Source organism: Mobula birostris, chromosome 13 (assembly GCF_030028105.1).
Source record: "Mobula birostris isolate sMobBir1 chromosome 13, sMobBir1.hap1, whole genome shotgun sequence".
NCBI lineage: Eukaryota > Metazoa > Chordata > Chondrichthyes > Myliobatiformes > Myliobatidae > Mobula > Mobula birostris.
The window spans coordinates 103,322,304-103,348,934 of record NC_092382.1 but is presented as its reverse complement, the minus strand read 5'-3'; the positions used below and the strand labels follow the sequence as shown (position 1 = coordinate 103,348,934).

At 50.0% G+C, this 26,631-nt stretch overlaps 1 protein-coding gene across 3 annotated transcripts; it reads right to left on the bottom strand.

Moving 5' to 3' along the window:
- Positions 1-2,489: 2,489 nt before the first annotated feature.
- Positions 2,490-26,614, bottom strand: LOC140207243 (uncharacterized). 3 transcript variants are annotated; one of them, XM_072275678.1, is made up of 11 exons: positions 26,544-26,614; positions 20,152-20,293; positions 16,953-17,095; positions 12,153-12,247; positions 11,389-11,460; positions 10,040-10,159; positions 6,993-7,109; positions 6,166-6,537; positions 4,220-4,362; positions 3,599-3,660; positions 2,490-3,293 (listed from the first exon to the last, which is right to left on the bottom strand). In XM_072275678.1, the coding sequence occupies exons 4-11, from the start codon at positions 12,217-12,219 to the stop codon at positions 3,095-3,097; spliced, it is 1,152 nt and encodes a 383-aa protein (XP_072131779.1). In that variant the 5' UTR covers positions 12,220-12,247; positions 16,953-17,095; positions 20,152-20,293; positions 26,544-26,614; the 3' UTR covers positions 2,490-3,094. The 3 variants fall into 3 exon arrangements, with proteins under 3 accessions (XP_072131779.1, XP_072131780.1, XP_072131781.1); XM_072275679.1 differs by having other exon boundaries at positions 12,153-12,242; XM_072275680.1 differs by lacking the exons at positions 16,953-17,095; positions 20,152-20,293; positions 26,544-26,614 and having other exon boundaries at positions 2,491-3,293; positions 12,153-13,770.
- Between the last annotated feature and the right edge of the window lie 17 nt (positions 26,615-26,631).

Sequence of the window (26,631 nt, the reverse complement as noted above, 5' to 3'; positions counted from 1 at the left end):
AGGGAGATTCACTCTGTGTCTGACCCCGGGAGTGTGTGATGGGACGGTGTGGAGGGAGATTCACTGTGTGTCTGTCCCCGGGAGAGTGTGATGGGACCGTGCGGAGGGAGATTCACTCTGTGTCTGACCCCGGGAGTGTGTGATGGGACGGGGCGGAGGGAGATTCACTCTGTGTCTGACCCCGGGAGTGTGTGATGGGACGGTGTGGAGAGAGATTCACTCTGTGTCTGAACCCGGGAGTGTGTGATGGGACCGTGCGGAGGGAGATTCACTCTGTGTCTGACCCCGGGAGAGTGTGATGGGACCGTGCGGAGGGAAATTCACTCTGTGTCTGACCACGGCAGTTTGTGATGGGACGGTATGGAGGGAGATTCACTCTGTGTCTGACCCCGGGAGTGTGTGATGGGACGGTGTGGAGGGAGATTCACTCTGTGTCTGACCCCGGGAGTGTGTGATGGGACGGTGTGGAGGGAGATTCACTCTGTGTCTGTCCCCGGGAGAGTGTGATGGGACCGTGCGGAGGGAGATTCACTGTGTGTCTGACCCTGGGAGTGTGTGATGGGACGGTGCGGAGGGAGATTCACTCTGTGTCTGACCCCGGGAGTGTGTGATGGGACGGTGTGGAGGGAGATTCACTGTGTGTCTGTCTCCGGGAGAGTGTGATGGGACCGTGCGGATGGAGATTCACTCTGTGTCTGACCCCGGGAGTGTGTGATGGGACGGTGCGGAGGGAGATTCACTCTGTGTCTGACCCCGGAAGTGTGTGATGGGACGGTGTGGAGAGAGATTCACTCTGTGTCTGACCCCGGGAGTGTGTGATGGGACCGTGCGGAGGGAGATTCACTCTGTGTCTGACCCCGGGAGAGTGTGATGGGACCGTGCGGAGGGAAATTCACTCTGTGTCTGACCACGGCAGTTTGTGATGGGACGGTGTGGAGGGAGATTCACTCTGTGTCTGACCCCGGGAGTGTGTGATGGGACGGTGCGGAGGGAGATTCACTTCGTGTCTGACCCCGGGAGTGTGTGATGGGACGGTGTGGAGGGAGATTCACTCTGTGTCCGGACCACGGGAGTATGCGATGGGACGGTGAGGAGGGAGATTCACTCTGTGTCTGACCCCGGGAGCGCGTGATGGGACGGTGCGGAGGGATATTCACTTTGTGTCTGACCCCGGGAGTGTGTGATCGGACGGTGTGGAAGGATCTTTACTCTGTGCCTGACCCCGGGAGTGTGTGTTGGGACGGTGTGCAGGGAGATTCACTCTGTGTCTGACCCCAGGATTGTGTAATGGGACGATGTGGAACGAGCTTCGCTTTGTGTCTGACCAGGGAGTGTGTGATGGGACGGTGCGGAGGGAGATTCACTCTGTGTCTGACCCCGGGAGTGTGTGATGGGACGGTGTGGAGGGAGATTCACTCTGTGTCTGACCCCGGGAGTGTGTGATGGGACAGTGTGGCGGGAGCTTCGCTCTGTGTCTGACCCTATCAGTGTGTTATGGGTCGGTGTTGTTACGAACCCGCAGGTTTCATTGACTGTGTTTGTCGCTTTAAGAGCGCCTGAAGCAGGCGGGATTATGACGTCAGTCACTGGCTGCCGTGGTTTGTGCAGATTAAACACAGTGAGAGAGAGAGAGACCTTCAGTCGTAATAGAGAGAGGGAAAGGGTGGGGACCCCGGTACCTTCAACTTGTCGCAGCTGAGGCTTGGAAATCTCCTGTGCCCAGAAGGATGTTTTAAACATCGGCACACAGTGCACAATGAATGTATGATTGTCATTTCGTAGGATCTATAGCAGTGGATTTTAGGTTGCCTGGATATGCTGTGTGGTAACCGCTGGAAAACGATATCCCGTGACAGGTCACTATCGGTAATAATTCCTATGTGCATTTGGAAAGACACGTCGGAGAAGACCTACGGCGACTGTTATCTCGTTTTACCAGCGTGAACCCTGTGGAATATTTTGTACTTAACTTTTCTCTACGTTTTACCTTGGATTACAAATGTCTCTCCCCCATCATTTATTTCGTGGATTACTGAACATTCCTGTTTTTCCATCGAAAGACTCTAAGCCATTTCCCCCAAACTCAATAGTCATAATTACACACTTATCTACACATAACACCGTCAACTTTTGTTTATCTTGTTAAAGTTACTACATTATAAATAGTTACCAATAAAGATAGTGGTTTTAACATCATACCAGACTCGCACATTTCTGGGGATGTATGGTGTCGAGCATTCTGGCTTGTCGCATGGCCGCCTGGTGTGGACGCTGCAACGCAGAGGGTCGCCATGGACCATAGAAGGTTCTAGACTCAGCCAGCTCCATCACGGGCACAACCCTCTCCTCCATCGAGGACATGTTCAAGAACGAATGCCTCGGGAAGACCGCATCCATCAGTGAGGATCCCCTCCCGCCGGGAAATGCCCTGTGCTCATCGGTACCATCGGGGAGGGGTACAGGAGCCGGGAAACTCAACAATTTACAAGCAGTTCTTTCCCTTCCGCCATCAGATTGCGAACGCTCCCTGAACACTTAAACACCCTGTCGGTAATCACCGCTTTGCAGTATTTATTAATTTTCCCAATTTTGGAGATTTTTACATCTTTGCACCGCGCTGAAGCCACGTTGTGGTTGTACAAAAGGTCGGTTCGGCCGCGCTGGGAGTTTGGTGTTCAGTTCTGGTCGCCCCGCTGTAGGAAAGATGCCACTGAGCTGGAAAGAGTGCAGAGGGGGATTTAGGAGGATGTTTCCGGGACTCGAGGGTCTGAGTTCTGGAGAGAAGGCAAGAAGGATCGGACTTTGTTCCTTGGAGAGTAGGTATGAAGCCTACGGGGAGAAGCGGAATGAACTGGGAATAAGAAGGGCAGAGAGAGAAGAGGGGTGGAAAGGGGGAATAAATGGGGGAAGAGGGAGAAGCGGGGCAGGGAGGGGAGAAGAGTAGTTCAGATGGGGAGAGGGAGAGTAGTGGGGGACAAGTGGATGCGAGTTGAGGAGGAGAATAGGGTAGCAGGGAGGGGCAGAGAGGTGGGAGGGGATGAAATTATGAGTGTTTCAGAGTGGGGTAGATTGAATGGGGAGAAGAGGGGTGTAGTCACTTGATTGAAGTCGGCCCGACAGGCTGTTGACAGAGACCTTGGATCTCTTCAGGAATATCCGGGTATAAATATGCAGACTTCTCGCAGATGAATCTGTATTCACCTTTGCAATCGTAACTCCATGCGTACGAGTCGCACTTACTGCAGGTGGCCCATCCATACTTCACCTTGTACAGAAGATAAGAGGCGACGTTCCTATGAGAGGTTAAAACAATTTCAACGGAGTCAGCAGACAACCGATGACCGTCGCCAAACTAATCCAACTCATGTCCCCACAGCCCCATGTCAGTCTCTGAACTAATTCCATGATACCCTGCTCTCCCCACAGCCCCGAGTACATCGCCGTATGAATCCCACTGCACCGCTCTTTCCTAAAATCCCGAGTCAGTTCCCAAATTAATCTCACTGCACAGCCCTCTCCCGACAACGCTGTGTCAGTCAACCAACTAACCGCACCGACCCACTCACAGACCACAAGCCAGCAACAGTCCAAAGCTCACCCGTTTGCGCATTTTCCAATCCAGTAAGCTGTGTTTCGAATGACATCATTGGAAACAAAAGTCTGTGAAATTAAATCCCTTCATTAATGTTTAGAACCAGACTCTCGCAATGCCTGTCCATGTGAAGGGACGGTACAGAGGGGAAATCACCCAGTGCCTGCCCCGGGAGTGTGTGATGGGACGGTGTGGAGAGAGATTCACTTTGTGTGTCTGACCCCGGGAGTTTGTGATGGGACGGCGTGGAGAGAGCTTCACTCTGTGTTGACCCCGGGAGTGTGTGATGGGACGGTCAGGAAAGAGATTCACTCTGTGTCTCATCCCGGGAGTGTGTGATGGAACGGGGTTGAGTGAGCTTCACGGTGTCTGACCGCGGGAGTGTGTGATGGGACGGTGTGTAGGGAGCTTCACTTTGTCTCTGATCTCAGTAGTGTTTGATGCAACAGTGTTGAGAGAGATTCTCGGTCTCTGACCCCGGAAGTTTGTGACGGGACGCTGTGGAAGGAGCTTCACAATGTGTCTCATACCAGGAGTGTGTGGTGAGATGGTGTGAAGGAAACTCAACTGTGCGTCACACCACGGGATTTCTTTATTGTAGATCTCTCTTCCCACGGTAAAACATACCTTTTCCACGTTTGAATTTATTTCGAGGAGCCTTGCATCAAATTTTGAACAATGTTCCCTCGCTCCATCATAAGATTTTACGGACGTGGATATAAAATAACACCGGCTTTCCTTTTCAGTCCAGTCCGGGGGACACGTTTGCTCTGAAACTCAGGAACAGGAAACAGTGAATCTTCCTCCATTAATCCCGTTGCGCCGACTGGGATCAGAAAAAGTCAATCTCCCTCCACACCGTCCCATTGCACACTCCCCCGGTCAAACACAGAATGAATCTCCCTGCGCATCGTCCCATCACACACTTCCGTGGTGAGACACAAAGTGAATCTCCCTCCGCACCGTCTCATCACACAGTCCCGGGGTCAGAAATAGAGTGAGGCTCCCTCCACACCGTCCCATCACACACTCCCGGGGTCAGAAACAGTGTGAGTCTCCCTCCACACCGTCCCATCACACACTCTCGGGGTCAGACACAGAGTGAACCTCCCTCTACACCGTCCCATCACACACGTCTGGGGTCAGGCACAGATTGAGTCTCCCGCCGCAAAGCCCCATCACACACTCCCGGAGTCAGACACAGAGTGAAGCTCCCTCGCACCGTCCCATCACACACGTCTGTGGTCAGACACAGAATGAAGCTCCCTCCACACCGTCCCATCACACACTCCCCCGGTCAGACACAGACTGAATCTCCCTCCGCACCGTCCCATCACACACTACCGGGGTCAGGCACAGAGTGAATCTCCCTCCGCACCGTCCCATCACACACTACCGGGGTCAGGCACAGAGTGAAGCTCCCTCCCAACGGCTCATCACACACTCCCGGGGTCAGACACAGAGTGAATCTCCCTCCACACCGTCCAATCACACACGTCTGGGGTCAGGCACAGAGTGAAGCTCCCTCCCAACGGCTCATCATACACTTCTGGGATCAGACAGAGAGCGACGCCTGCTTCGTCCGAGCTATCACAGAGCTCTGATGTTAAACGCAGAGTGAAGTTCCTTATGCATGATCTCTTCACACAGTCAGGATCCGACGCAGAGTGGCATGAACATCGACTTCTCTAACTTTCGCTAATGCTCCACCTCCCCCTCGTACCCCATCTGTTACTTATTTTTATACACACATTCTTTCTCTCACTCTCCTTTTTCTCCCTCTGTCCCTCTGAATATACTCCTTGCCCATCGTCTGGGTCCCCCCTCCTTGTCTTTCTTCCCGGACCTCCTGTCCCATGATCCTCTCGTATCCCTTTTGCCTATCACTTGTCCAGCTCTTAGCTCCATCCCTCCTCCTCCTGTCTTCTCCTATCATATTTGATCTCCCCCTCCCCCTCCAACTTTCAAATCCCTTACTCACTCTTCCTTCAGTTGGTCCTGACGAAGGGTCTCGGCCTGAAACGACGACTGCACCTCTTCGTAGAGATGCTGCCTAGCCTGCTGCGTTCACCAGCAACTTTTATGCGTGTTGCTTGAATTTCCAGCATCTGCAGAATTCCTGTTCTTTGTGAAGTTCTATCCGACGTGCGCATCACGCACTCCCGGGGTCAGACAGTAGATGTCGCTCCCTCCAGACTGTCCCATGACACACTCCCGGGGTCAGACAGTAGATGTCGCTCCCTCCAGACTGTCCTATGACACACTCCCGGGGTCAGACACTAGATGTCGCTCCCTCCAGACTGTGCCATGACACACTCCCGGGGTCAGACACTAGATGTCGCTCCCTCCAGGCTGCCCCATCACATTTTATGCGGTCAGACACAGAGTGAATCTCCCTCCACACAGTCCCATCACACCATCCCAGGATCAGACACTGAATGAAATTCACTCCACACTGTCCCATCACACTCTCCCGGGGCAAGAGATGGAGGGAGGCTCTCCCTCTCGCCCCTTCGCTCACCCCCCCCCCCCGCCGTGATGAGGAGCAGGATTACGGGGGGATGTCGTCTCACCTCTTCTCCTGTTGAGGTACTGGCAAATCTGAGCTTTGTTTTCGGAGATGGTTCTGTCCTTCGTTTCGAGCTGATTGCATTCATGGCGGAGATCGGTGTGTGTTTGATTCAGCTCTGAGAGTTCGGAGTTGAGGACAGTAAAGTTGTTTTCGAGATTGGAGAGCTTGTTGCTGAGGACGGAAAGATTCTTTAGACAGTTTCTCTGGGAGAGATCCAAACGGGAGTTCTCAGATGTCCTGGATTGAAGGGTTGAGTTCAACTCACGGACTTGCTGTTGATATTGGTGCTGGGTCCTGTTCATCTCGTGATGTTGATCCCAAAGTCTCCGGTAATTTCCGTCACAGGTGATCAGAGACTGACGAGTCTGCGATACTGAGGGTGATAGCAAGGGGTGTGTCAGTGACACGGTGTGAGAAATGTCGGTGTCACAGTGAGGGTTATGTGCGTTACAGTGAGCGGTGTAACAGTGTGACGGAGAGGGTTGTGTCGGTGTCACAGTGAGTGAAGTGCCGGTGTCACGGTAAACGGAGTGTCATTGTTCCGGTGTGGGTTGTGTAAGTGTCACGGTGAAGAGAGCGGCGTTGTCACAATGACGTGGAGTGTCCGTTACACACTGAGGGGTGTGACGATGTTGCGGTGTGGGGCCTGTCGGTGTCACCGTGAAGGGCGTGACTGTGTCCCTGTGAGGGGAGAGTCAGTCTCATGATGTGGGGTGTGTCGGTGTCACTGTGGGGGTCGTGTCGGTGTCACGGTGAGGTTATGCGCTAACATTTCATCCCACTCTGTTTGTTTACAGTCTGACTCCACCCGGACCCCGTTCGACTCACCATGGATCGAGAGCCCGGCCACTATCGCGACGAGGATGGATGTAACGAGGCAGAGTAGGCAGATCTTACGGTACGGTCTATTTCCGATGTTTTCGTTCGACTCTTGTTTATGCGGACCTGTAGAGAGACCATTCAGTGTGCGTGTGAATTCAGCCGTGATTCCCACTGGGATTCCCTTCCACCAACCATACGCGCTCTTTCCTTCCACCGCGATCACCCCCTCCCTCTGTCAGTTTCATCTACTGTCAGCCGTCATCGCTCAGTGTCCAAATTCCTTGACTTGGGAAAGGCTGACAGGCGTCTAACGGATTCCAGAGATCAGTCAGATCTACCCTGAGCCTCCTCTGCTCTAGAGAAAGCAACCCAGGTGTCCGACCTCTCGTTGTAACACATGGCATCGAATCCAGGCAGCGTCCTGTTGATTCTTTCTGGAGGCTTCCCGACGTCTTGACATCCTTCCGATAATATGGTGAACCAGAGCTGCATACAAAACGCCTGATTCTAACTAACTACTGATTTTTATAAAGTTGCAACAGAATTCCCTGACATTTGTATTCAATGCCCCGACTAATAAAGACAAGAATGCCTTAGGCCTTCTAGAAGGGCAGATCGTATCTAACAAGCCTGATAGAGTTCTTTGAGAAAGTGGCCGGTCATATAGATGAGGGTATCGATGTGGAGGTGATCTACATGGATTTTAGTAAGACATTCGACAAGGTTCCACACAGCAGGCTTATTGAGAAAGTCAGAAGGCATGGGATCCAGGGAGTTTTGGCCAGGTGGATGGTCAATTGGCGTGTCTACAGAAGGCAGAGGGTCGTGGTGGAGGGAGTACATTCAGATTGGAGGGTTGTGACTAGTGGTGTCCCACAAGGATCGGTTCTGGGACCCCTAGTTTTCGTGACTTTTATTAACCAACTGGATGTGGGTGTAGAAGCGTGGGCTGGCAAGTTTGCAGACGGGACAAAGGTTGGTGGTGTTCTGGGGAGTGTAGAGGCATTGTCGAAGATTGCAGAGAGGGAGACATTGATAGGATGCAGACGTGGGCTGAGAAGTGGCAGATGGAGTTCTACCGGGAGAAGTGTGAGGTGGTACACTCTGGAAGGACAAACTCGAAGGCAGTGTAAAAAGTAAATGGCAGGATACTTGGTAGTCTGGAGGAGCAGAGGAATATGGGGGTACATGTCCATAGATCCCTGAAAGTTGCCTCACTGGCAGATAGGTAATTAAGAAAGCTTATGGCGTGTTAGCTTTCATAAGTCGAGGGATAGAGTTTAAGAGACGCGATGTAATGATACAGCTCTATAAAACTCTGGTTAGGCCACACTTGGGGAACTGTGTCCAGTTCTGGTTGTCTCACAATAGGACGGATGTGGAAGCATTGGAAAGGGTACAGAGGAGATTTATCAGGAATCTGCCTGGTTTAGAGAGTTTGCATTAAGATCAGAGATTAATGGCTTTACTCTTTGGAGAGAAAGAGAATGAGAGGAGACATGATAGAGGTAAACAAGATATTAAGAGGAATGGATAGAGTGGACAGTCAGCGCCTCTTCCCCAGGGCACCACTGCTCAATACAAGAGGACATGGCTTTAAGGTGAGGGGTGGGAAGTTCAAGGGGGATATTAGAGGAAGGTTTTTTACTCAGAGAGTGGTTGGTGCGTGGAATGCACTGCCTGAGTCAGTGGTGGAGGCAGATACACTAGTGAAATTTAAGAGACTACTGGAAAGGTATATGGAGGAATTTAAGGTGGGGGTTTATAAGGGAAACAGGGTTTGAGGGTCGGCACAAAATTGTGGGCCGAAGGGCCTGTACTGTGTTGTGCTATTCTATGTTCTATGTTCTATCACCATCTCGTCAAACTGTGCATCCGCGTTCTGGGAGCTATGAACATGAACCTCAAGATCCTCTGCCCATCTAGAGTAAGACACAGCATTGTGGGCCAAAGGGCCTGTATTGTGCTGAGGTTTTCTATGTTTCAACACTGTTTATTGTCTTGGCTTTGATCGTGTGCCATTTCTTTCATTTGACTTATCAAGTTGCAACATTTTAGGTTTGCCAGGGTTAAACTCCATCTGCCTGGTCTCCAAAACATATCTGTAACTAATCTACATCCGAATGAATTTTTCTGCCAGTCTTCTCCGCTCTCCACAGCACCGCCTCTCGCCGTATCATCTGCAAACCTACTAACCCACGCATCTAAAATTTCATCCAGATCATTTATATCCATTTAAGACCCGAGTGGTTATGCTGCAGCTACATAGGACCATGGTCAGACCCCACTTGGAGTACTGTGCTCAATTCTCCTCGCCTCACTATAGGAAGGACGTGGAAACCATAGAAAGGGTGCAGAGGAGATTTACAAGGATGTTGCCTGGATTGGGGAGAATGCCTTATGAGAATAAGTTGAGTGAACTCGCCTTTTTCTCCTTGGAGCGACGGAGGATGAGTGGTAACTTGATAGCGGTGTCCAAGATAATGAGAGGTCATTGATCGTGTGGATAGTCAGAGGATTTCTCCCAGGGCTGAAATGGCTAACACGAGAGCGCACAGTTTTAAAGTGCTTGGAAGTAGGTACAGAGGAGATGTCAGGGGCGAGTTTTTTTTTTACACAGAGAGTGGTGAGTGGATGAATGGGGGACAGGCGGCGGTGGTGGCGGCGGAACCGATAGGGTCTTTGAAGAGACTCCTGGATGACAACATGGAACTTAGAAAAATAGAGGGCTATGGGTAAAGCCTAGGTAGTTCTAATGGAGGGACATGTTCGGCACAGCTTTGTGGGCCGAAGGGCCTGTATTGTGATGCATGCTTTCTATGTTTCTATGTTTCTAACCTACCCACTTACAATTTCGTCCAGATCAGTTTTGCACATCACAGACAGGGATTTAACTGGGGAGCCGAGTGACAACCTTTTATTGCCCAGATGGTGCTCAGTCTGTGGAACGAGCTGACAGAGGAAGTGGTCGAGGCAGATGTATTAGAAACTTGATCACGTGGGAGTATGACACGTGTCCTCTCCAAAATGACGTCATTTCTGCGAACTCTGACCTGTTTGTGCAGTGGTTGGCAGCCCGGCGGGTCCCGAGGGAATGGGAGGATCTTCGTCGTCATCGATGCGGGGTTCCTCTTTCGGAAAGTTCAGCTCTGAGTAGGTGGAGGTCAGATCGTCTGGGGGAGAGAGTCGGACAGGCAGATGAGGAAGAGAGTGAGCGCGGTAGAGAATGGAGGAGGGTCTCGGGGAGAGAGAGAGGAGAGAGAGGGGCAAGGGAGGGGAAGAGAGGGGATGAGACAGCGAGAAAGAGGGTGAGGGAGAGGGGACAGAGAGGAGAGACACAGTGAGGCAGAAATGGAGAGCGATGGGCAGAGAGGGGGAGACAGCGATAGTGGTGTTGGGCGGGAGATGAGAGAGAAAGAATGGGGAGGGAGAACGGTGTGAGAGAGACGGAGACATGGAGAGGACAGGGAGAGGTGTGAGAGAGAGCGAAAGAGAGGGGGATTGAGACTGGAGAGGAGGGGAGAAGAAAAGTGAGAGAGGGATGTTGAAGAAAATTTAAGAGAGAGAGAAAAGGGCGAGGGGGGAGAGAGGGTCGCGGAATGGAACAGAGGCGTGGATAGAGAGGAAGAGAAGGCGCAAGGGTGATGTCCGGCAAAGTTGGGGACAGAGAGAGGTGGGGAGACCGGGAGGAGCGAACGGGGAAGGATGAGAGGGAGAGAAGAGAGAGGGAAATGGCGCGAGGGGGAAACCGAGAGTGGTAGACACGGTGACTCTGATAGAGGAAAGATGGGAGGCAGTGGGGACATTGAGAGAGGGCGAAAAGAAGGGCAGAGTGGGAGACAGTAGGTAAAACAGGAACAGAGAGCAGGGGAGAGAGGGAGAGAGGAGAGGGTGGGAGGAGGCCAGGGAGGGGAGAGAGGGGGTAAGAGGGAAAAGAGAGTGGGGTTAAGAAAAGGGAGGAGGGGAGAGAGTGGTTAAGGCTTTAGACTGCGCTCCCTCCTCACAGTATCTTCAACTGTGTCCCTCCTCACCACCACTACACGAAGCTCACTCATCTCCGCCTGCCCCCAACCCCCCACCCAAGAGCGCTTTCTCCTCATTGCTTCTTCCACAACACGGCACATCCCATGCTATCTCTCCTCACCGACCCTTCCAGCAGCACTCTTTCCTCAAACCATCCCACGGCTCTCCCTCTATAGCGCCCCTCCCAGAGCGCTCACTGGTCACGGCAGCCTCCAACCGTCTCTCCCACAAAGATCCCCACCCTACCTCTCCCATCGTCTCTCCCACGTTTTCCCTCCGTCTTATGCTCAAACAGGGAATCATTCGTGTTAACTGAGAACTCTTGACAGGAAAGGACACATCAGCTGAACACAGTCAAATCAAGAAAGATGAAACTGACCTCCACCTGTCCGGACCCGGGGCGCCGAGAGGGTCTTGACATTAAGTTCCGTGTATGATACATCAGGCTCGTCTGGGGACAAAACAGTGAGATTCAGAAACAGGGTGATGCTCCCTCCACACCGTCCCATCACACACTCTCGGGGTCACACACAGAGTGAATCACCATCCACACCGTCCCATCACACACTCCCGGGATCACACACAGAGTGAATCTCCCTCCACACAGTTCCTTCACGCACTTCCAAGGTCAGGCTTAGAGTCAAGCTCCCTCCATACCGTCCCATCACGCACTCCCAAGTTCAGGCTGAGAGTGAATCTCCCTCCACACTGTCCCATCACACTCCCGGGGTCAGACACAGAGTGAATCTCCATCCCCACCGTCCCATCACACACTCCCATGGTCAGACACAGAGTGAATATCCCTCCACGGCGAACCATCACGCACTCCCAAGGTCCGGTTCAGAGTGAAGCTCCCTGAACTCATTCCCATCACACAGAGCCGGGGTTAGACAGAGAGTGAAGCTCCCTCCACACCATCCCATCACACCCTCCCGGGGACAGACAGAGGGTGAATCTCCCTCCACACTGTCCCATCACGCACTCCCAAGTTCAGGCTGAGAGTGAATCTCCCTCCACACTGTCCCATCAGACACTCCCGGGGTCAGACACAAAGTGAAGCTTCCTCTACACAGACCCATCACACACTCTCAGGGTCAGACACAGGGTGAATCTCCCTCCACACCGTCTCTCTGACCCTCTCACCTGGGGAAGGAGACCGTGCGTCCGTTTTTGTGAACTTCACATTCATGTAAGTCTCGCTGTCGCCCATCCTGTCGAGGATTCTCTGCGTCTCTGAGCTCAAAAGGGGAAGCGACCGTTGTCAGAGGAAGCCCGTGTTGACAACGGAGTCAAACAGACACCAACAAACAACAGATGAGCAGTTGATAAGGAGAGGAAGCGAGAACAAGTGGAGGAAGTGCGGGGAGGAGAGAGGATGAGGGCTTTGGGGAAAGTGTTTAGAGTGGTGGGGAAGAGTAGTAAAAGTGGGGAGAAAGTGGGGGGACGAAGAGAGAGAGGGGAAGTTTGCTGTTTAGCGGAGAGAGTGAAGCGGGTGACAGGGAGTCTTAGGAGAGAGGGAACTGAGAGCGATAGAGATGGGGAAAGGAGGGAAGGAGAAAGCGGTGAATAGAGAGTGGGAGTTTTGGAGACATTGGGAGGAAGAGGGAGAAAAGAGAGGGCGAGCGAACGGGGTGAAGAGAGCTTGACAGAGATGGAATCAGAGGGAGCGGAGACGAGGATAGGGAGGAGAAAGTGAGCGATGTACAAAGGAAAGGAGTGCAGGAAGGGGAGGGATGAGGGAGAAGGAATGCTGATGATGGAAGCAGAGAGGCATCGGAAGGGGAGGGGGGAAAGGAAAGGAAGGAGGGAAGTCGAGAAGGAGGGCAGGAATGAGGAAGGAGGGAATGTCGGAGGGATTTGTGTCACTCATAAAAGCCTCTCTTGTCCTGGAGATTTGCACCCCGTGATTGGGCACTGATTTGCGCGTCGGACGCTCACACAGCTCCGGACTATCGCCGGGGCTTCAGACGCTCTGCCTGGGAGAAACCACGGCCCCGGGACAAAGCCCCAGCATCCACCGAGCTGAATGAGCCCCCTCCCTCGGAGTGAGGTGAGCAGCTCCCCTCGAAACTCGGTCCTCGACTTCCTCGTCCAGTGACGCACTCTTTCTTTCGCACTCTCTCTTTCCTTCCTTATTCCGTGACATTCTCCCCCTCCCCTCTCTCTATCTCTCTTTTCTGTCACCCACAAACACACACACTCTTTCTCTCTCAGCTCTTCCTCTTTCCCCATCACTCTCTCCATCTCCCCATCTGTCTCTCCCATTTTCTCCTACCGTCCTCCCTTCTCTCCGCCTCATCCCGTCTCTACCTTCTCTCCACTTCATTCTCTCCCACCTTCCCCATTACCTTTCCCTACTCTGTCACCCACCTGCCCCGCACCGATTCTCCTCTCTAACACACCCACCCCCATCACACCCGTCGCAGTGACCCAGAGATATCCCGACCCGCCCAGCCATTTCACCCCAACCAGGATCCTCACTGCATTTTCGGTCCCGTCCCTTCCGCGTTTCCGGCGATGGGGGTGGGGGCGAGATTAGACACCGTTTTGCCCGGGGCATCCCTGTACTGCACACTCCCCTCTCCAAATCTCCTGTTAACCGCCATCACCGCTCCTTCGGTCGTGTCTTCTCTCTTCCCCGCAACCAAACCCTCCACACCAGCGGATCACACACTCCCGGGGACAGGCACAGAGTGAATCTCCCTCCACACCGTCACACCAAAAACTCCAGGGGTCAGACACAGAGTGAAGCTCCCTCCACACCGTCCCATCACGCATTCTCGGGGTCAGACACAGAGTGAATCTCCCTCCACACCGTCCCATCACACACTCCCTGGGTCAGACACAGAGTGAATCTCCCTCCACACCGTCCCATCGCAGACTCCCGAGGTCAGACACAGAGTGAAGCTCCCTCCACATCGTCCCACCACAAGCTCCCGGGGTCAGGCACAGAGTTATGCTCCCTCCACACCGTCCCATTACACACTCCCGGGGTCAGACACAGAGTGAAGCTCCCTCCACACCGTCCCATCACACACTCCCGGGGTCAGACACAGAGTGAAGCTTCCTCCACACCGTCCCGTTGTTTCATGTTCTTTGTCAATGAAAAGTATTATTTTCTCGGGGTGTAGGGTCATAGTTTTAAGATGCTTGGAAGATGGTAGAAGGGGTTGTCGGAGGTATTTTTTCACACAGAGTGTGGTGGGTTGCCACAGAGCGAGAGTACACTTCGATCGCTGGTGGTCGATGCGGAATCAATGGGGTCTTTTAAGACACTCTTAGATGGGAACTTTTTTCTATGATTTTGTTAATGGACTTGACCCCGACTCCTACTTTCCACACAGCCATCTGTACCACAAAATCATTGACAAGCAATGTGATAAGTTGCAGTCCCAATACTGACTCCGTGACGAACACCACTAGTCACTGGCAGCCAACTAGAGAACGCCCCTTACATTCCCATTGGCTGCCTCCTGCCTGCCAGTCATTCCTTTAGACATGCCGGTGTCATTCCTGTAACGCCATCGGGTTTTAGCTTGTTAAGCAGCCTCAGGTATGGCACTTTATCAAATGCCTTCTGGATTGCCAGTCAATGATATCAGCTGCCTCTGCTTTGTCCAATCTGCTGGTTACTTCCTCAAAGAAGATGTGTCAGGCAAGATTTCCCTCGACAGGAACCAAGCTGACTTCGACTTATTTTATCATTAGTCACCAAGTGCCTCACAACCTCAAATTTATTAATAGACTCCGACACTCCCTCAAACACTGACTTCAGGCTAACTGGCTAATAATTTCCTTTCTTTGGCCTTCCTCATTTCTTAAAGTGTGCAGTGACATTTGCAATCTTCCAGTCCTCCGGACCATGCCAGAATCAAGTGATTTTTGAAAGATCGTGACCAATGAATCCGTTATCTCTTCAGCAACCTCTCTCAGTACTCTGGGATGCAGTCCATCTGGCCCAGGTGACTTATCCACCTGAAGACCTTTGAGTTTGCCAGGTACTTTTTTCCGTTGTAATCGCAACGGCACTCACTCCTGCACCCTGACACTCACGGACCACTGGTATAGTGCTAGTGTCTTCCATAGTGAAGACTGATGGAAAGTACCCATTAAGTTCATCTGTCATTTCTTTGTCGCCCATTACTACCTCACCACTCTCATTTTCCAGTGATTCAATATTAACTCGGAACTCCCCATTACTCTTCATACATTTTGTTTTAAGTGTTAGTATCCTGCTTTATGTTATTGGCTTGTTTGCCCTCATATTCCATCTTTTTCCTTCTTATCGTTTTTTAGTTGCCTTTTGTTGGATTTTAAAAGTGCAACAATCATCCACCTTCCCACTTACTTATGCTACCTTCTATGCCTTTTCCTTGGCTTTTATGCAGTCCTTAATTTCCTTTGTCAGCCACGGTTGCCTACACCAGCCGTCTGAGAACAACTGCTTCTGTGGGACATATCTATCCTGCGCCTTATGAAATATTCCCGAAATTCAGCCATCTCTGCTCTGCCGTCATCCCCGCCAGTATCCTCCTGCAATCCGCCTGGGCAGGCTCCTCTCTCATGCCTCTGACGGACACCACACTAAGCGCAGTCTCCCATTCTTTTCCCGCAGCGTAGTGTAGGTCACCATACTAGTCCCACTGTCCCACTCTCCACCTCACACCCTGTATCAGTCAGAAGAATAATCGCACTGCTGCACTATCTCCCCGCAGCCCCATCTCAGTCCCAAAAGAAATGACATCGTCCCGCTCTCTCCCCAGAGCCCTGTATCAGTCCCCATACTAATCACCTTGCCCACTCTCCCGGTCGAGCCCCAAGTCAGTCCCCAAACTACTCGCACTGCCCACGCCCTCACCACAGCACCTTGTAAGACTCCAAACTGAACCCACTGCCCCCCACTCCACACAGCCGTCAGTCACTGACAACCTCACATGCATAGGCATTTTCCAATCCAGTAACGTCCGCTCCATCTAAGTTTTGGAAACAAAATCCTGGTAAATACATTTTCTTTCGTTACCACTCTGCATGGAACGTTATCGTTGGACCCTAGAAGTGTATAACGCAATAGGGCGGAGGGAATTTCGCACAGTTACTACCCGGCTGTGTGTGATGGGGCGGTGTGGAGGGAGATTCACTCTGTGTCTGACCCCGGGAGTGTGTGATGGGACGCTGTGGAGGGAGATTCACTCTGTGTCTGAACCCGGGAGTGTGTGATGGGACGGTGTGGAGGGAGTTTCAATCTATGTCTCTCCCGGGAGTGTACGATGAGGCCGTCTGTAGCGAGCATCACTCTGTGTATGACCCCGGGAGCTTGTAGTGCGACGGTGTAGAGGGCGATTCACTCTGCGTCTGAGCCCAGGGTTGTGTCATGGAATGGAGTGTGGGAGCTTCACTCTGCATGACCCCTTGAGTGCCTAATGGGACGGTGTGGAGGGAGATTCGCTCCGTGCCTGATCCTGCGAGTGTGTGATGGGACGCTGTGGAGGGAGCTTTACTCTTTGTCTGATCCCGGGAGTGTGTGATGGGACGCTGTGGAGGGAGCTTTACTATTTGTGTTATCCCGGGAGTGTGTGATGGGAAGCTGTGGAGGGAGCGTTACTATTTATCTGACAGCGCAAGTGTGTGATGGGAAAGTGTGGAGGGAGTTTCTCTGTCACACCTCATGGGTGTGTGATGGGACGATATGGAGGGAGCTTTACTATTTGTCTTATCCCGGGAGTGTGTGGAGGGAGATTCTCTGTCACGCCTCGTGGGTGTGCGATGGGACGATATGGAGGGAACGTGACTCTATATGAACCATGAAGTTTATGATGGGACGGTGTGGAGCGAGTGTCACTTTCTGTCTCACTCCGGGAGTGTGTGATGGGACGGTGTGGAGGGAGGATCGCTCTGTCAGGCCCCGGGCAGTTTGCGGACATCCTCACGTGGTATGGCACATACCTTTTCCTCGATTGAGTTCATTTCCAGTAGCTTTCAACCACACTTCGAATATTTTTGCTTCGCTCCAGCGTGAGATTTTGCCACCGTCGATATGAAATAACAAGCGCCTCTCCTGTTGACCCACCCCTGGAAACACATCTGTTCTGTAAATGGGGAACAGAGAACAGTGAGTGACGATATTGGGTTTTGCTGACCGAGAAACTTTGAACCCAGAGGGAGTCTTCATGTTGTTTCTGATATAAATAGTCGCGAGTACACTCACGAAAGGGAGATTACCCTGTAGCCATCCAGTTTTCGCAGAATCGCTCACTATAGACAACTGGCCTAATGATTTACACACTAAGTTCAGGAACAGCTTTTACCCCTCAACCATCAGGAAGGAGGTCAGGAGCCTCAGGACTCACAACACCATGCTCAGGAACTGTTACTGGGGGAGATTCAGAAGGCAGTTCTCGGAAGTCCTGGATTTCAGGGTTGAGTTCACCTCATGAATCTGTTGACGATATAGGTGCTGGGTCCTGTTCGCCTCCTGACGTTGTTCGCAAAGTTTCATTCACAGATGATCATAGACTGACGAGTCTGTAGCACTGAGAGTGACGGTCAGGGGGCGTGTCAGTGGCACCGTGTTGGTGGGGGCGGGCGTTTCAGATTGTGGTGTGTTATCTACCCCTAGGGTTCATATTGTCTGTGGACTGTCACTTTCAGGAGAAAGAGGGAACCGAGACTGACTGTTTGGCTCTGTGTTAATTTCTACTGTCTGCAGAATTACCTCGTTGCTGTGGTGACCAGCTCGTGTTATGTTTTCTCTGCAGCGTGTTTACTTTTTTACAAGGACAGTTACAGACAGAGAGAAACACACGCTCAGACTCAAGATGGGTTCGATCAATTAAAGACAGCAGTGAGGATCTTCCGGTGACGTCATCGTCCAAAATGGCAGCTTGAATGAACAGCTACTCCGGAAAAAAAAACGCATATATTGCCGCGTTCATTCATCAAATATAAGATCTTCCGAAAATATCTGAATTGATAAGGGGGGCAAGAACGGAGAAAAAGAATGGAGATAAAAAAGGAATCAGTGCGGAGCCTATGGACGGGAGAGGTACAACACGTGTCTCTACTACTCGAACGCGTGCTCGCCAGGCTGACGATGGGCCTCGTTCAGGTGAAGCGGCGAACATGATAAAACCTCTGGAAGAGATACGGGGATTACAAAGAGATATAAACGAGCAACTCAATGATATCAAGTCACAGCTTGACACCGTCAATCAAAAAATAGCGGTGCCCGAGACTCGAATTGAGAAGGTGATGTGATGGTGTGCAGGGAGCTTCACTCTGCGGCTGAGTCCGGCGATGTGTCATGAGACGGCGTGGAGGGAGCTTCACTCCGTATGACCCGGTGAGTGTGTAATGGGACGGTGGGGAGGGAGCTTCACTCACTTCTGACACCGGCAGTATGTGATGGGGCGATGTGGAGCAACTTCACTCTGAGTCTGATCCAGGTATGTGTGATGGGACGGTGTGGAGGAAGCTTCACTCTGTATGACACCGGGAGGGTGTGATGGGACGGTGTAGAAGGAGCTTCGCTCTGCGTTTCACCCCGGGAGTGTGTGATGGGACGGTGTGGAGGGAGCGTCACGTTGTGTCTGACCCCGGGAGTGTGTGATGGCACGGTGTGGAGGAAGCTTCACTCTGTATGACACCGGGAGGGTGTGTTGGGACGGTGTGGAGGGAGCGTCACGTTGTGTCTGACCCCGGGAGTGTGTGATGGGACGGTGTGGAGGAAGCTTCACTCTGTATGACACCGGGAGTGTGTGATGAGACGGTGTAGAGGGAGCTTCACTCTGCGTTTCACTCCGGGAGTGTGTGATGGGACGGTGTGGAGGGGGCTTCACTCTGTGTCTGATCCCGTAATATTGCGATGGGACAGTGTGGAGGGATTTCCACTCTGTGTCTTTTTCCCGGGATGGTGTGATGCGACAGTGGGGAGGGAGCTTGACTAGTTGTCCGTCCCCGGGAGTATGTTACAGGACGGTGTAGAGGGAACTCATTCACTGTCTGATCCGGCAGTGTTTGATGGGACGACGTGCAGTAGCTTCATTCTGTGTCTGATCCCAGGATGTGTGATGGGACGGTGTGGGCGGAGTTTCACTCTTTATAACACCGGGAGTGTGTGATGGGATGGTGTGGAGGGAGATTCACTCTGTGTCTGACCCCGCGAGTGTGTGATGGGACGGTGTGGGCGGAATTTCACTCTTTATGACACTGGGAGTGTGTGATGTGACGGTGTGGAGGGAGCTTCAGTCTGTATTGCCACGGGAATGTGTGATGGAGCGGTGTTCAGGGAGCTTCACTCTGTGTCTGACCACGGGGGTTTGCGATAGGACAGTGTGGAGGGATTTCCACTCTGTGTCTTTTTTTTTTTTTCCCGGGATGTTGTGGTGGGACGGTGTGAAGGGAGCTTCACAATTTGTCTGACCCCTGGAGTGTGTGATGCGTTGGTGTGGGGCACCTTCACTCTGTTTTTGACCCTGTGATTGTGCGATCGGACTGTGTGGAAAAAAAAAAAAGCTTCACTCTGTGTCTGTCCCTGGCAGTGTGTGATGGGTGAGTGTGTGGGGAGATATAATCTGTGTCTGACCTCGGCAGTCTCCGGTGGGACGGAATAGTGGGAGCTTCACTCTGTGTCTGATCCTGTGATTGTGCGATGGAACTGTGTGGAAAAAAAAAAGTTTCACTCTGTGTCTGTCCCTGGCAGTGTGTGGTGGGTGAGTGTGTGGGGAGATATACTCTGTGTCTGACCCCGGCAGTCTCTGCTGGGACGGAATAGTGGGAGCTTCACTCTGTGTCTGATCCCAGAAGTGTGTAATGGGTCGGTGTAGAGGGGGCTTAACTCTGTGTCTGATCCCGTGATTGTGCGAAGGGACAGTGTGGAGGGAGCTTCCCTCTCTGTTTGACCCTGGGAGGGTGTGATGGGACGGTGTAGAGGGAGCTTTACTCTGTGTCCGACCCCGGGTGTATGCAATGGACGGTATGGCGGGAGCTTCACTCTGAGTGACCCCTGAAGCGTGTGATAGGACGTTGTGGAGGGAGCTGCACTAGTGTCTGGCTCCGGGAGCGTGTGAAGGGACGTTTTGGAGGGAACTTCACTCTGTCAGGCCCCGGGCAGATTGTGGCCATCCTCACGTGGTCTGTCACATACCTCTTCCTCGATTGAGCTAATTTCCAGCAGTTTTGAGCCACCCTTCGAACAATTTATCTTCGCTCCAGCGTGAGATTTTGCCACCGTGATATGAAATAACAAGCGCCTCTCCTGCTGACCCATCCCTGTCAGCACGTCTGTTCTGTAAATGGGGAGCAGAGAACAGTGAGTGACGATATTGGGTTTTGCTGACAGTGAAACTGTGTCCCCACAGGGAGCCTTCATGTCGTATCCGATATAAATAGTTACGAATATATTCAGGGAAGGCAAATTACCCTGCAACTATCCATTTTTCGCAGACTTGTTCACTATAGATAACTGGCCTCATGATTTACACTCAATGTTATGGAACAGCTATTGCCCCTCAACCATCAGAAAGAAGGTCCCGGAGCCTCAGGAGTCTCATAACCAGGTTCAAGAAGATATACTATCCCTCAACGATCTGAAAGGAGGTACAGGAGCCTCAGGCTCACACCACCGGGTTCAGGGACAGTTATTAACCTTAACCATACAGAAAGGCTGTCTAGGAGCATCAGGACTCACACCACCGGGTTCAGGGACAGTTATTAACCCTCAACAAGCAGGAAGGAGGTACAGGAGCTCCAGGAACCACACCACCGGGTTCAGGGACAGTTATTAACCCTCAACCAACAGAAAGGCTGTATACGAGCCTTAGGACTCACACCACCAGGTTCAGGAACAGTTATTACCCAACAAAAGTCTTGAAGAAGGTACAGGGGCCTCAGGACCAACACCACCAAGTTCAGGGACAGTTATTACCCATCGAAAATCAGGAAGAAGGTACAGGAGCCTTAGGACCCACACTACCAGGTTTTGGAAAATTATTACCACTCAAACATCAGGATGGGTGCCTAGGAGCCTCAGGACTCACACATCCAGGTTTCTTAACGGTTACTACCCCTGAACCATCATGAAGGAGGTAAAAAAGACTGATGTCTTTGGCGGTCACCCATCCAAGTACTGACCAGGCCTGAGCCTGCTTAGCTTCGGAGCAGAGGGAGCTGGGGTTACATGTCCACTTACTTTTATGGGTACTGTAATGGGGGCCCCCAACTCACAGGGAGGAAGGGCTATCCCCCACGGACTGATGTTTCCTCTAGCTGAACCCAGGTTCATCTAGAGACCCCAGCCTTGGAATCACACCTTCGTGGCATTTTGTATTATTATTCGCGATTCTTGGTTCTAATTTGTTCAGGCAGTAGATCGATTAAGCTTTATTCTGCTAATTTCAATGATATATTTACAGAAAAATACACATGGCTGATGACAAAGTACAATTCATTTCTTTTAATGTCACTGGACTGATAAATCCAATCAAACGCTGCAAAATTCTATCTAAAATTAATAAAAAAAAGAACACGCCCATGTACTGTATTTACAGGAAGCTCACTTCAGTGATAAATAGCATGGAAAACGAAAGAGAATGGGCTTCACTAATTTGTTTTTCTCCTCATATAAATCAGGACATGAGAGAGGAGTTGTTATTCTTATTTCAAGCAAGCTAAATTTCGAAAAAGTATCCGAAATGGGATATAAGGAGGTCAGATATATTCTGGTAAAGGGGAATATAGATGGAAATTCAGATACCCCGTTGAATACAAAAGCGCACCCAGGAAGTGATAATTAGTTTCTTTCATAAAATTACTAATATATTGGAACGGAAACAGAGGGTCTCCTGATATGTGGAGGAGACTTAAATCTACAATTACAACCAAAGTTAGATTCTTCCGATATAAAACCCTATGAAACAAAATTGTTACATAGGAGAGTTAATACACTTTTTGAGAAAGTTGATTTAATAGATATATGGAGGGACCCTTTCCCCGACAAAAGGGATTACATTCATTATTCTGTCCCACTTTTTGTATACACAAGTACAGACTACTTAATGTGTCAGTGCGTGGCCAAGTGGTTGAGGCGTCGGTCTAGTGAACTGAAGGTCGCTGGTTCGAGCCTCAGCTGTGGCAGCGTGTTGCATCCTTGAGCAAGGCACTTAACCACACTGTGCTCTGCGACGACACCGGTGCCAAGCTGTATCGGCCCTATTGCCCTTCCCTTGGACAACATCGGTGGCGTGGAGAGCGGAGGCTTGCAGCATGGACAACTGCCGGTTGTCTTTGTTAGGAGAAAATTAGAATTCGAACTTTTGACCCGCAATTTGACTGTAAGAAAAGGTGGGGCCCGTTACTATGATTTGATTTGAGTTAATTAAGATGGTACCCTTCTGTTTCTTGTGTAATCGGATTCTGTTGGTGGATTGATTTTATTTTCTTTTGTGGAAGTGTGTATGGCGTACAGCTCCGGGACTGTGATACCAAAGATTTTTTTTAATGTTTTTTTCGGTCAGTGTTTTTTTTTTTTATTTTTGGTTTAGTTAGCAGGGGTTCCAAAAAATATATTATTAGCATTTTTTCCCTCTTATTATTGGTATACTGTTTAGCTTGGTTAATTAGTTATCTGATAGTTTAACTGTTATTGTATATATTGATATGTTGATTTGACTATTGTAATGTGTTTTTGTTGATTTTAAATAATAATTAATCAAAAGACTTATAAATAAATAAATAAACAATTAGAGAGTAAGAGCATGTATTTGGGGTGTGTACCTTAAGAGTAGGAAAATAGATAAATATTTAATGAATATACTGCTGGTGGTTGGGGGGGGGGGGGGAAAGACCATTAACAGGAAATGGTTATCACAGGAAGCCCAACTTTAAATGTATTGATGGAAATTACAATGGACATTTACAAAATGGGGAAGCATCTGTTAATCATAAGTTGGAACAATATGATACATACTGGGGAAAATGGTTTAACTACATAACACCTCATAGGCCTGATTTTATTCTCAGAAGTGAATTAATATGTTGTAATAAAAATGATCACTCCGTACTTGCAGTTAGCTTTCTTCTTTCACTTGTTCTTTCTCTCTTTTCCTTTCGGTAAGTGTATACCTCAGATAAATATTATTTGGAGATTTATGACAAATATGATTGTTGTTGTTGTTCGCCCATCGTACGTCGATGAGGACCTCGACACCATTATTGATGAAGTCGAGACTAGCTCGTCACTTTGATTTAAGTGAGGGAGAGTTGCGCAGCGTCAGCCACACTCTCGCTTCCCAATTCCCATCTGGATCCAGTGGCAAGACAGAGTCGAGACGGCTGGAGATGGGACTAGGCGCAGTGGATGACCAGGACGTCTTCTGTGTCTTGTCCTGCTCTACACGTTCCACGACCCTTGCAGAGACCGGCTTCTTGACCGTTGGACCTTCCATTGGTCTCGTCCGCTCAATCCACCGGAGTCTGTCTTCACATGCTGGGATAGACAGCTCCCTATCTCACCGAGGGTTTGAGACCCGTCGGCTACCCTCACCTGGTTTAGCCAGCTTGTCGAAGCCCGGGGTGTGGCTGTTGTCGCATGCAAACAGCTACGGGGAGCCACAGGTGAGAGCTGAGTGCCAGGTGGGGACCAAAGTTGGACTAACCGCCTTGAAAAGGACGCGACATGTTTCCCCACCGGAGGTGCTACCCCTCCCTGACACCCCATACACCCCACAAATATGATTACATGATATACAAACCCCATTTCCAGAAAAGTTGGGATATTTTCCAAAATGCAATAAGAAACAAAAATCTGTGATATGTTAATTCACGCGAACCTTTATTTAACTAAAAAAAAGTACAAAGAAAAGATTTTCAATAGTTTTACTGACCAACTTACTTGTAATTTGTAAACATACACAAATTTAGAATTTAATGACTGCAACAAACTCAACAAAAGTTGGGACAGAGGCATGGTTACCATTGTGTTACAACACTTTTTCCTTTTAATAACACTGTTTAATCGTTTTGGAACTGATGATACTAATTGTTGTAGATTTGCATTTGGAAATTTTGTCCATTTTTGCTTGACATAAGACTTCAGCGGCTCAATAGTCCATGGTCTCCGTTGTCTGATTCTCCTCTTCATGATGCGCCATACATTTTCAAGAGGAGATAGATCTGGACTGACAGCAGGCCGGTCAAGCACACGCACTCTTGTCTACAAAGCCACGCTGTTATAGCCCGTGCCGAATGTGGTCTGGCATTGTCCTGGTGAAATAAGCATGGACGTCCCGGATGATACGTCGCCTTGATGGCAACATATGTCTCTAAAATCCATATATACGCCTCAGACTCAATTGTAGCTTCACATACATGCAACTCACCCATGCCGTGGGCACTGATGCACCCCATTCCATCACAGATGCTGGCTTTTGCGCATTTCGCTGATAATAATCTGGATGGTTGTTTTCAACTTTGGCACGGAGAACTCGACGCCCGTTTTTTCCGAAAACGAGCTGAAATGTTACTCATCTGACAACAGCACATGGTTCCACAGTCTTTTGGTCCATCTGAGATGAGCTCGGGCCTAGAGTACTCGCCGGCATTTCTGCATAGAGTTGATGTTTGGCTTCCTCCTTGTGTAATACAGTTTCAAGTTGCATTTCTGGATGCAGCGACGGACTGTGTTGAGTGACAATTGTTTTCCGAAGTACTCCCGAGCCCAGGTGGCTATAATTGTCACAGTAGCATGACGGTTTCTTAGGCAGTGCCGCCTGAGGGCTCGAAGATCACGCGCATTCAACAGTGGTTTCCGACCTTGCCCTTTACACACTGAGATGTCTCTGAATTCTGAATCTTTTCACAATATTATGTACTGTAGATGTTGAAAGACCAAAATTCTCTTCAAAATTGCGTTGAGAAATGTTCCTTTTGAACTGACTAACAAGTCTCTCAGGAATTTTGGCACAAAGGGGTGAGCCACGACCCATCCTTGCTTGCAAAGACTGAGCCTTTGATGGACGCTACTTTTATACCCAGTCATGATACCTCACCTGCTACCAATTAACCTGCTTAATGTGGAGTCCTCCAATCCGGTGTTACTTGAATATTCTGTGCACTTTTCAATCTTATTTTGACTCTGTCCCAACTTCTGTTGAGTGTGTTGCAGACATCAAATTCTAAATTTGTGTATATTTACAAAATACAATTAAGCTGGTCAGTAAAACGATTAACAATTTTTCCTTTGTACTTTTGTCAGTTAAATAAAGGTTCACGTGAATTAACATATCACAGATGTTTGTTTTTATTGCATTTTGGAATTATCCAAACTTTTCAGGAAATAGAGTTTGTATATGTACAGTATTTGAAATACATCTTATGGAAATGTTTGATGATGAAGTTCTATAAAAAAATACAAGAAATGCTGAAGATGAAAAAAAAATGGTTTCTACAACAGGAGGATGATCCTAAACACACCTCAAATCCGGAACGGACTACTTCAAGAAGCGCACGATGAAGGATTTACCATGGCTTTCACAGTCCACCGAACTAAACATCATCCAAAATCTGTGGAAATACCTCAAAAGAGCAATGCATGCAAGACGGCCCAAGGATGTCACAGAACTAGAAACATTTTGCAGTTAGAATGTGCGAAAATCCCCCAAACAAGAATTGAAAGACTTTTAGCTGCCTGCAGAATACATTTACACGCTACCACACTCGCTAAAGCGCCTGTTACAAAGTACTGACCATACAGGGTGCCCAAACGTTTGCTTCGGGCCCTCTTCCTTTCTGTTATTTTGAAACATTAAAATATGGAATTAAAAAAGTAATCTTGCTTAAAATATTAAAGAAATGTGGCATCTTTAACATGATGCCTTTTGGAAATCAGGTCATCTTTTACTCGCTTATCTATTCACAGTAACAGGAATTTTGAGCAGGGGTGCCCAAACTTTTGCATGCCGCTGTATATGCATCAGGACCTCCGGCTGCTCACTCACCCACTTAAGAATCATTGAGAAGGAATGGTGTGCTGAGAGAAGAGGAAGGAAGGGGAGGAGAGTGGAGGCGACAGAACGGGTGTTCAGCTTGCAGCCGTTGGAGCAGAACGTGTGAGTCGCCATTTTCTTCCACCCTATTTCTGACTGGAAGCTGTTTAAACACCAAAATCCCCTAACCTATGACGTTGAATCAGACACCGAGTATATCTCCCTCCACACCGACCCATTGCACACACCCGGGGTAAGGCACAGAATTAAGCTCCCTCCACACCGTCCCATCACACACTCCCGGGGTCAGACACAATGTGAAGCTCCCTCCACAGTGTACCATCACACACTCCCAGTGGTCGGACACAGAATGCAGCTCCCTCCTCACCGTCCCAAAACCCACTCCCTTGTTTAGACAAACTGTGAAACTCACAACATATTATCCCATCCTTCACCCGCGGTCAGATATTTGAAGTACACCCGCACCATCGCGGAAAACTCTACTGAAGTCAGAAAATGTGCACAGTCCCCACCCTCTGCCGCTCTCCTCACTCACCAATACCCAGCACTTCGGCGTTCCAGTAGTCTCGAACTGTGTGAGTCTCGGAGATGGTGTCTGTGTGTGTGGGACCGGATGGTGTGCT

Coding starts and splice junctions, on each gene's coding strand:
- LOC140207243 (XM_072275678.1), bottom strand. CDS start 12,219: ATGGGCGACAGCGAGACTTACATGAATGTGAAGTTCACAAAAACGGAC. Junction 11,461..12,152: donor CGCACGGTCTCCTTCCCCAG/GTGAGAGGGTCA, acceptor TTTTGTCCCCAG/ACGAGCCTGATGTATCATAC. Junction 10,160..11,388: donor CCGGGTCCGGACAGGTGGAG/GTCAGTTTCATC, acceptor TCTCTCCCCCAG/ACGATCTGACCTCCACCTAC.